At 36.6% G+C, this 11532-nt stretch overlaps 1 protein-coding gene across 1 annotated transcript in view; it reads right to left on the bottom strand.

The window, feature by feature from the left end:
* Positions 1-10565, bottom strand: part of neb (nebulin) — a 125385-nt gene extending 114820 nt beyond the window's left edge. The window contains exons 1-9 of the mRNA XM_030124965.1: positions 10517-10565; positions 9652-9752; positions 9294-9356; positions 5369-5428; positions 3114-3221; positions 2828-2938; positions 1594-1698; positions 1407-1511; positions 1202-1306 (exon numbers count right to left, since the gene is read on the bottom strand). Of these exons, the coding sequence (XP_029980825.1) occupies positions 1202-1306; positions 1407-1511; positions 1594-1698; positions 2828-2938; positions 3114-3221; positions 5369-5428; positions 9294-9335 (636 nt within the window). The 5' untranslated portion in view covers positions 9336-9356; positions 9652-9752; positions 10517-10565. The remainder of the gene's footprint in view (positions 1-1201; positions 1307-1406; positions 1512-1593; positions 1699-2827; positions 2939-3113; positions 3222-5368; positions 5429-9293; positions 9357-9651; positions 9753-10516) is intronic.
* Between the last annotated feature and the right edge of the window lie 967 nt (positions 10566-11532).

The raw sequence follows: 11532 nt of genomic DNA, 5'->3' as shown, positions 1-11532 counted from the left end.
CTAACTTAGCTCGCACAATACACACAAGACACACACAAGACATGTATTGACACAACGATGATTCTTGATCGACCAATCTGTGATATGCAGTCACTTTTAATGAGGCTTTGGCTTGTTTGGTGCCTTTGCAAAGGTGGTCTTATATTACTAGTACTTAGAGGGTGGGACTACTACTATCGGATTACATCTGGCGATCCCTGCTCTTATGCAATGGAAATGTCAAAAAAGCCATGCCAAGTCGAGTCGAGCTGATACCATCTGAAAAGCAGCAACAGAGAACCGAAATAATAATTGTCAAATACTACTGCAGAGATGATATTTTAACAGATCATCTGACCCTTTAGTCACCAAAAGTATTGTTCTAGAAAAAATAGGAACAATGTCCCTGCATCTCACCACCATGTTCTATCAAGGACCAATAACAAGTTGAATTTGCAAGGTTCTGTCTCTATGTTAGAGTCCTGTGGTCTTAATGCAGGAGATCAATCTTGCAACAGGTGGTACTTTCACTGGAGGAGAACTCAACTAATTACATTAAAGTCCATATATGACTATATATCAGTGCTCAATAGTAACTATATTGATATCTGTAACCATTTCCATGTTATAAGCCATCAAAATATGGACCATTATAACTAAAAGCAATTTTTTAATTTTTTCAAAAATTTGTCAAAAATGAAAAAAAAAAAAAACTCAATTTCTGAAAAGTATGACAAAACTTTGTAGATATTGTCCCAAGGATGGTTCATCAAAAATATGAAATGAATCCGATCAGTAGTTTTGGAGAAGCAGATTGTTGAAATGTAAACGTTGGTGACCTTAAGTTTGACCATTCAAGGTCACTCAAGGTCAAAGGTCATGGACCCAAATGAAGGTCCATAATATGACTTCGTATCAGTGCTCAATAGTAACTATATTGATATCTGTAACCATTCCATGTTATAAACCATCAAAATATGGATCATTATAAGTAAAGGGACATTTTTTATATTTCACAAATTCTTCAAAAATTCAACTGTGAACAAACTTTGTAGACATTGCCCCAAGGAAGCTGCATATGAAATTTGCAATGAATCCGACCAGTTGTTTCATAAGAGAAAATGTTTGAAGAAATTGCTAATGATGAAGATGACTAAAAAAAAGATAGAAAAGATATTTTTTAGCATTTGTTGTTTTGTTTTTCTTGGTATGGTGAACTTACATCACTGAGGACCTCCTGAGCCTTGGCCACCCTGCGCAGCTCAGGGCTGTCACTGTACGGGTAGAACAGGGTCTTCTCTTCATCCCAAACCTCAGTGTAAAGTTTCTGTATAGGGAAAAAAAGTCATTATTACCTCAGATGCACACAAAAACAGAATATCAGAAATAATCTTTTTACATGCAGTGTTTCTGAGTGATGTACTTACTTTGCTGTAATTAGCAGCATTCTTCACAGCCAAAACCAGCTCGGGAGCATCAGGAGGTAGCAAATACTTGTCCTTAGTCTCATCCCACTTTTGCCTGTACAGAACCTACAGCAGATGTACAACACATGAGTGAATAAACACTGACTGTGTTATAATACCAACATAAAGCTTTGAAGGGTTATCAGACCTTGCTGATCAGTTCAGACACATGTTTGACGTGGGTGACCTCTCTGGCTTCACCATCATACAAGCTGGTGGTGCGAGCCTTATTTCCCTCCATGCGGTATTTAACCTGGGACAGAAGATTGACATTAACATTTGTCAGGATTGCCTCAAATTTGTTTCTGTTTATCTCTAAATCACAATGACTTCAAACTCTCCTTAGGCAATAATTGCATTGTTCCATTTTCCCTACATTTGCATAAAAATTGGATGCACAGTCGAGGCTTGGTTTAGGCTCCTCCCACAAGAAAATGTAAAGTTTTACATTTTCTGCCATTATCATTGCCACATATGTGTACAAAAATTTGACGACACTTGAGCAGATGTACAAAAATCTTAAAAACAAAACTTGCTTAAGTCCAACTGCAAAATGGATTTTATTTAAAAGGCAGCTGACAATCTGTTGATTATTTTACTGATTATTTGATTAGTTCTTTCGTCAACAGGGCATCAGAAAATGCTGAAAATATTGATTTGCTTTTTCCAGCACTCAAGATGACATCCTCAAATGTCTTGTTTGGTCCACAACCCAAAGATATAGTGAAATAGTATCACTTTACTTGATCAATAAAATATTTTATGAAGTTGTTGTTGTTAGGCTTGTGTTGATGTGATGCTAAATGGTATATCAGCCAATAGTCATTTCTGATGTTAATTTATCTAGTATTGGTTTTTGTCAATAATTGTAATATTTTTATTGTCTTACTGATTTTTTTTTTTTTTTTTTTTTGGGGGGGGATAATTGATTGATTAATAATGTTTTAATGTTTTGCTTGTTTTTTTTGTGGACCCTAGTAAAAATAGTTGTTACTGTAGTAATAGATAATGGGGATTTTATGTAAATAAAGAAACATTTACTCAATTTTCTGTTGCACAGCAAGAAAGACACCAGAAAATATTCACATTTAAGAAGCTGGAATCAGGAAATGTTCTCTTTTTTACAACTTAAACTGGTCAATTAATTACCAACATACTTGTTGATCATTCTAATTATATACAAATTATTGATGAATCAACACAGCTCTAGTTAGTTTTGCAGCTCTCTACATTGGTTTTACATTAATTTGGCTTAGGTGGAAGATGTCTGATGCCTTACAATGGAAGGAAAAATCCTGAATTGGCATTGTTGTTTTGATGTTTTCATCCTTATCCTAAAAACATGAGACCAATGGAAAAGAGGAAAACTATGAGTGCAGTACCTCACTGAGCTGCTCCTGAGCCTTCCTAATGCGAACCATTTCAGGGGTGTCAGTGGTGATGAAGGGAGGAGGATTTCCCCTGGACAGTTCATACGCCTGCCGGTACTTATTCTGTCAAGGACATCCAGCAGTTAATATGATGTGCAATGAGAAGAAAATAAAATACAGTGCAACTCTCAAACATTTACATAAAATGGCATTGCATTTACAGAATAAGGACAAGAGCTTGGTCATAAATGTAACTGTTCTTCTTCTTGTAGACATAAACTTTGAATTTGTTACTTACGTGGCTGAACTGCTCCAGCATCTTCTGGCTGTGAGCCAGGTATGGAGTCATAAACTTGGAAGTATCCACCTTCCCCTTCTTCTTAACTTTCCTTTCAGGCAGTCCAGACTAAGACGGGAAAGAGGGAAATAAAGTTAATGACCAGCTAAAAAAAACATGGCCGAAGTTCCCTGATTTTAAGAAGCGTATTGGCCAGGAAGGAGTCAGCAACATGTATACAAAATAAATTAATCTAGATATACTGTAAATGTAACTGCTGATTAATTTAGGAGGTAATGTTTGGAGCCAAAACCAAACCAACAAATAAACAAAACAGGTTTTATGAAGATTATCTTGTCCTTATAATGTACTCCAGACACTTTAAAAAAGTGTAAGTGTCAATTGCCAACAAATAAAGTCTGTGCCAAAAGTTATTTGATAGTTATTTTTTTATAGGACATGAGACTTTATATTACAAATATGTTGTATATTTGTTTGATGAGTATGTTTCATATTTAGCAAAACAAACAAGGGCTATCATAGTAATTACCGTACAATAAACTCTGACTTGGTCAAACAAGTTTTGACCCACTTGAAATCAGTATTTTGTCAAAATATATTATAAAAACAATTTGACAGATGATTTCTGATAACTTTTTTGCCTCCGATCAATAAAACTGTTCATTAGATTATTTCGCAGGAAGTGTAATATAACTAAGTTAAAACATCAGATTGTAGAGTTCCAATAATAGCTATTTTTCCATAACTCTGTCACACTTTTTGAAGTTTGCATCAGCAAATGTTTATGGAAACTGCAAAACTGAAAAGAAAAACAATTTTGGGGAAAGAGTCAATGCACATAATGGGAGAACTAAACATTTTTTTTCTGATTAATTATGACCTTTCAACAGTTAACATTCATGATAACTGTAGATACTATACATAACTGCAACTGTAACTGCAATTTTTCAAATCAAATGTGTTTCAAACGCACATCACATTTAATGGAAACACGGCTACTATGTTCTTTAGTGAATCACAGGGTGTTTGTGAAACATGTTCAGTTTTTTACATTTTGGCAGGACATTGGCTCCACACAGAGACCAACCAGAAATTAGCGTCTTCATGTTAAGTCCATAAATTTACCTTTAGTGATCAAATCAATTTAATCTGAGACTCAACCAGGTATGGCTAACACAAAAGGTAATAAGTTACTTATTTTACATGAATGAAAATGTTTAGGGTAATGAAATTACTTTATAATAAGATGAAATTGGATGGACAGTGACTTAAATACATACAAAATCAAGATGTGGGTATAAAAGGAGCTGACTCTACAGTAAAGGATACAATGTGCTGCATGCAATGTGACGTTAACACCCATTACCTATGCAGTAAAGCCACTGACTAAAGAAAATGAAGCAACTAACTCCAGTAACTGTAGCTGTTTTTTGAAGGTATTGTTAGTTTTAAGTTACTGACGACGGTGTGGTTGGTAGTCATGCAGACTCATTTTTCTTGCACTATTACTAACAAAAAGCTTTAATCTAAAGACATATATATATATACAGGGTGGGAAAGCAAAATTTACAATATTTTGAGGCAGGGATCGAAAGACAGTGTATGACCAATTAGTTTATTGAAAGTCATGAGAATTTATCTGCCACAAGAAAATTTACATGATAGAAAATGTTTTTATTCTATGTGTCCTCCTTCTTTCTCAATAACTGCCTTCACACGCTTCCTGAAACTTGCGCAAGTGTTCCTCAAATATTCGGGTGACAACTTCTCCCATTCTTCTGTAATAGTATCTTCCAGACTTTCTCGTAATAGTTTTGCTCATAGTCATTCTCTTCTTTACATTATAAACAGTCTTTATGGACACCAACTATTTTTGAAATCTCCTTTGGTGTGACGAGTGCATTCAGCAAATCACACACTCTTTGACGTTTGCTTTCCTGAATACTCATATGGGCAAAAGTTTCTGAAAAGGTATGGATAATAGTGTTAGGTATGATTATGACATCAATATATGTTTGGTTTCAAAGCAATTGACGTAGTGCCCGCTGAGAAAAAAACAACTAAATGTTCACTGTAAATTTTGCTTCCCCACCCTGTATATACATATATATATATATATATATATATATATATATATATATATATATATATATATATATATATATATATATGGCCATGCAGATGCGCCATATCGAAGCACAAGAAGACTGTCCTGTACTGTTTGAACCTCTGTGCCTTGAGAACAGGTGCTTTACCTGAGTGTACTGAGTGCTCGAGTGCTCAGTGACAGTCGTCGTTGTATACTCCTCATAATACTACAAATATAGGACACACTATGTGGTTTAACTGCCAGAAAAAGTTATGGGAGAAACAGCACAGTACTTGTATTGGATTGAGGTTGAATTTTCCCCAGCTCTGGTGCTCTAAGAATACTGCCAATGAAAAATTCAACTGTGAAAGTCAGGGAAAATCCTCAGAGGTGAATATGCTGTAATTGCATCTACAGTCTAATTAAGGCTGAATTCTACAGAGGAAATGAGCACTAATATCCACATCTTATTTGAATCTGACCTCTCAGCAACTCTTTGATCACCTACTGTGCCTATAAAAACCAGGCCCACATGACAATAATTCTATTCTTAATTCTTACTCCACAGCTCAGTGTCCCTGTGATCAGTTGCTACAGCCCACAGTGATACCCAAAATATTTGAACAGCTTTATAAACCCCCACATCTGTTCACACACAGACCTTGTGGGATTAGGGAGTTATATTCACACAAATGTATTAAAATACATTATTTACAGAGTAGTGTCCAGAAACATAGTTTTTTTTTTTTAATATTTGCCTTTTCTCCACAAAACTGTTTATATTTCTACTTCAAAACATCCAAAAAATTATTTAAATTTACTAACGAAATAACATTTGTCATGTCAAAAATGTCACTGTATTGTACCACAGATGTTAGCATGCTAACTAACCTCATTCCTGTCTGTTTCGTAACATCATCTAGAGTGAGAAGTGAGCTACCATAGTATCCAGTCAGCTGATTACAGTTAGCATCTGACTTAAACACACTATAAAAACACAGTGTAAAGCATATGACATACAGCATACAGCCCACAAACACACAAAAGCAGCATCCCAATAACACCATAACTTTCTACCAAATGTCTTATTTTTCTATTTCATTTTCACTTGTTTGTGGTTTTTCTACCTGTCTTTTTCTCTGCACTTGCTTGTTGTATGTTTCTGCTTTAACCTGTTTTTTATAAATTGTTTTAGTTAGATTTCCATACACACATGGTAATATCTAACATACAATATTTCCAAGTGTTCTAGTTGAAGGTAGTAGACAGTTGTCTTTATACAATGTATCCTGAGAGCAACAATTTTAATATAACCTAAATAGCTTCTGTGAATGAACTATTTCCCTTCCCACCCACCTTGAAAGAAAAGACAGAATAAAACAAAACACAAACACAACCTGTTTCTTATCTTATCTTATCTTATCTTATCTTATCTTATCTTATCTTATCTTATCTTATCTTATCTTATCTTATCTTATCTTATCTTATCTTAGGAAAAGGCTGCCCCCCTCTGTTGACAGCAGGGTTTCATTTTTGGATATCAAAATTACAAATCCAACCTTTAAAATTGTTCATCTAATTGTTGTGACATTTTTACTCCAAAAACAGTGAAGTTGTTCTGTCTGTTGGTAATCTAATAGCATGGACACTCAAAAAAGGGTTATCAGTTTTCTTAAATCTATTTCCAGTGGTTTGCGTTAAATAAATATAACTGCAGCAGCTACTTCTGAATCAAGGTAACAGCATACATTTTTAAGACTGGTGTCTCAAATCTTGGCTCATAACTAAGAGAATACTTTTCCTTTCCAGTTAAGTAAGTGAGAGTAATAAGGGACTGCGTTTCCAGACATAGCACACTGCTCCATGAATAGCTTGTCTAACTTACAGTCTGAATTATACTTCCCCTCCACATAGAACATTTACAGTCACATAAACAATAACATTATGAGCCATTTGCTTTTCATCTACCTGAAGTCTAGGAATAACCAGAGCTGAGGGAAAAAACATCTCAATCTGTGTTTTTAACATTTGTAAGGGGCTTCGTTATCTAAATCTATCAGACAGGAGAGAACCATAGGTGAATACATAACCACCATATTAAACATCACTGCAAAACAAACTGTCACTGCCCCCCAAGAGGCATCTCTACCATGTATTCAGAGCTTTCCTATGTAAATGTGCAGCACTGTGGTGCTCCAGGCTATCGCAGTGTGATTTACAGCACTGTGGCCCCTCTCTCCCTTCTCCCGCCATCTCTCTGCCAATGTGCCATAGATGTCCACTTCTAAATTTGTCTGAATGCCAGACAGAGCACTCAGTACTCCCCCCTTTATGACCTGAGGAGTTATCCATTTTCTTCAGTTCATTTAAAAGAAAATACAGATAACGGAGGTCATTTTTCGAACAGGCTGTGGAAATATGAAATAAAAGCCTCCTTAAGAACTCAACACCATGCTTCAACTAATTTAACTGGCTATGTCTGAAGAAATTGTCCACTACATGCATTTTTTTTTTTTTTTTTTTTTTCAAATAAAAACCTGAACAGCACTATGTTCCTCCCCATTCTGTAGATTAAACAAGAAGCCGTCTTACTCTTTGGTCAAAACAATGCAACTTTTCTCCACAGTGTAGATGAAAGTTCATGTGAAATCAGAGTGTACTGACTCTGCGGGTTCTCACATCCCCCCTCCCAGATGATTTACATCTTTGCTGCAAAGATGGTAAATCAGTTGATATGTTATATGGGAGATAAATGAAAACTACTCAAGTTTAAGATGACTCTAAATGATGAGGTTATACCAGGTAGACAAGAACAGTCATTCACACTCCCCTATAAGATATCAGCTATGTTAATTATGACTAAATACAAGGCTAACTTTAATCCTATTTCACAAGGAAATAGGGGATTAAGCTGTTAGCCTTCTGCTTTCACTCTTCCATTGGACACTGACATGGAGACCTTAAAAAATACAAGACATGATTGACAAAACATTTATTCTAAATACTGTATTAAGCTATTTTGAAATACGTGATGCCTAAGGGTTGATTACATATTGGAAGATGCAAATTTCTTAATGTGAGGACTAGTGACCAAGGACACTAGTAACACATAATTAATATTTTCTTTTCATGGTTAGGGTTAGGTTTAGGCTTATAACAGGGTAAGAGCTGGGCCAATATGAATGTATTAGACTTTATTTGAAAGGGAACATCTTCTAGTTTCTTTTTCTTTAAATATATGGTTAAAATACAACTTAATTACATCAGTCAAACATAGATTCATTCTAACTCTAACACTAGCCTCAACCCTAACCCAAAAATGGGTCACTAGTGACCCAGTGGACATTAAATTAAACATTTATAATATGATTGGAGTGAAATCCAATTAAGTATTCCAACAGGTCATCTGAGGCAAAGACAATGGTAACTTCCAGAAAATGGCAGGCCCCAAGTTTTCATGTTATCCAATCCTGCACTACGGGTGATACACAGGAAAGACATTACAGTTTGGATATGGTTGCACCTTAAGTAGCATAATAAGTCATGTGCAAGAATCTGGGTCACCAGCATTTGTCTTGCACATTTGGCAGCTGTGTAATAATTGCATCATTACCAGTGGCCTAATGGTGTGTGGCTTTCTGCCTTAAGACAAGACCTTAGGCAAGTGCATGTGTGGTTTTAAAGACACCATATGACATCAGAGTACAACACTCTTCCATCTTGATTTATAGTTGGCTGTTAAGGGCAATCCAGGTTTTAAAACCAATCCAAGTGTCCATCTGAAACAGGATCCGCTAGCAGACATGGAAGATTTGTTCCGTGAACTGCTGACTGGAGGTGGGGTGTCGTCACTAACTCAACTATTCATGGGGCCTGCTGTGTCTCTGCAGCAGAAAACCTCAACCTACTAAAGTGATTTTGATCATGTTTAGGCTGGAAACAAAAACAGAACATGCAGAGAAGTGCAACACGGGAAAAAACTACATCATTTGATGCACATAACATTCTAAAACAAAGATCTTTTTATGTTGTGTCTGGCCTTTTCGTCACCTTATGTTAAATGTTGCACCAGCCACTATGTGCCCACTTACCTCCTCAACCTCCTCTTCATCAAAATCGTCGACATCCGCCATTTTGGGACTGTTTTGGAAGCTCTACATAAAAAGACACATGACACTTTGAGGCATTTATTGCTTATGAAACTGCTAGTCAAAATAGCATTAGGCTTAATATGTTGCACAAAGCATGTACCATCATTTTACACAATATCTATGTGAGTTTAAACCAAATGACCTGCAGGGGATATTTTAGGATAGTGCAAGCCTGTCCTGTGTCAGCTTGCTCAAAAAGAGATCCAATCAAACAGACAGACAGACAGACAGACAGACAGACACTACAACAATGATAAAACAGCATATGAAGCAGTAGACGTCCAACCAATATGCATACCAGAGAAAGACTCCTGCAGTATTTCTTGACAGTAAGGAAGCCTCACTTGCCATCCACTGGGGTCACAAACTGATAGTCCAATTTTGTGATCTGCCTCAATCCTGAACAAAGTAACAGAAATCTGTGAAACACCTTGCAACTGTGCTAAATAACTGTAAATCAGTACTGACATGGGATGAAAGGGAAGGATTAGGAAGGTGAGACAGAATGCATTAGAGCAGGCCTCTGGCTATGAATGTGTGTGACAGCTACCCCTTCCTCCCCCAAAACTTGCCACAACACTGCTCAGAGGACCTGTGCCTCCTGGCTGAAGGTTGGCGACAGCTGCCCCCAACAGTACTTCAGCTATTTGACATGTAAGCTAATGCCACAGCCTGATTGGTTGACTCTGTTTAGCTAACGGAGATGCAATGCCTTCTGAGGCTGCAGGTTAAATATAGGATGGCATACTAACTACCTTTTTTTAGCAGTTGATCGCCTTCTCTTTAAATTAAAGATTTTTTTTTCTCAGTAAAAAAAAGAAAAAAGGAATAAATGAGAAAGTTGACAGAGAGGGCTGAAATTGCAAGGTAGGTGCAGAGATTTTGAAAAGCAGACAAAACAGTCAGACTGCTGGTGAGATTTCATAAACATCCAAGAGTAGGCCTGGTGAATCTTGTGTTTGTCTTCTTCTCATTCTTATTGGTTTCAGTTTGGTTATTCCTTTATGTGCAGCAGAATCTTCACGTTCCTTAATCCTCAGTTAGATGTCCTCCAGGGTTCAAATGACAATAAAGGGATGGAAAAAGATCAAATCCAAGATGGAAAGCCATGCTGAGCCAAGAAAACATGGACATTTGTGCATTTTCTCCTTTACTTTGCTTACCAGTTAAATTAGAGTTAAATGGTCTCCCAAGCCGCCAAAGCCTCCCCAGCTTCCCTCCAGAGAAACGCTGGGCGACAGCACACCGCTGAGGTTTCTACCCAGGTTATCATGTGGCCCTCACAACCAATCACAGGCCATGGTTCTCAGGTTTCAAACTCTAAATATACCTTAGTGATCCTTTCTGAAAAGAGCACCTGTTGAGGCAAATGCATCAGCAGTACAGTTATGAAGAAGGCAGTGGGGCACGGGGTGCTGGGGGGTCCCAAGAAAGCAAAAGTAAAGCCCTGCTATGACAAGGACAACTCTGTGTCAATGTGTCAGTGTCAGTGTTGTGATGGAAATAAATGCAACTGTGTTTTGGGAGAATGTTTGGGACTAGTTTGGGCCATATCCTTGGATATGAGTGGTTAAACTGAAGGGCTCAGGGGGCTGTGAGTGTCAGATCTGTTGAGGTCATTTGTTAGCTAACCCCTGGATTCGGTGGTTGCTATCAAGAATCAGGTCAGGATCAAATGCAGACCCTGATCAAACAGAGTCTGATACACAATGTATTGTATACATGATGAGTAAAGTCAGTAAATGAGCAGTGAGTCAACTTAGTCATGCCGTTTCTCTTCAGTTTCTTTGAAAAAGGACATTATTGAGATTATTTTCAGTGTTATTATTATTATTATTATTATTATTATTATTATTATTATTATTATTATAATACGTTGTAGCTATTAAAGGTACACCAGCATTGCCTCCTCAATTAAGATGCAATAAGAAAATAAAGAAAATATGTGTACAGTATGAAAAGCACAAAAAAATTGACTTGAATAGATTACTAAAGTATCCCAAACTTGGTATAATGTAATAAATGTCACATTGTCTGCACAAAACTGCTCAGGACATATGAGTGAAAATAGAGGTCATACTGAGGATTTGTCAACTTGGTCTGCAGAAATTATTCTTTTCTGAAATGTTATCTTATTGTACCTTGATACAGGGACTGAGGAATCCATATATATGGTCAT

This window comes from Sphaeramia orbicularis, chromosome 21 (genome assembly GCF_902148855.1).
Source record: "Sphaeramia orbicularis chromosome 21, fSphaOr1.1, whole genome shotgun sequence".
NCBI lineage: Eukaryota > Metazoa > Chordata > Actinopteri > Kurtiformes > Apogonidae > Sphaeramia > Sphaeramia orbicularis.
Note: the sequence above shows the minus strand (reverse complement) of the source record. Positions and strands in the feature narration are given on the sequence as shown.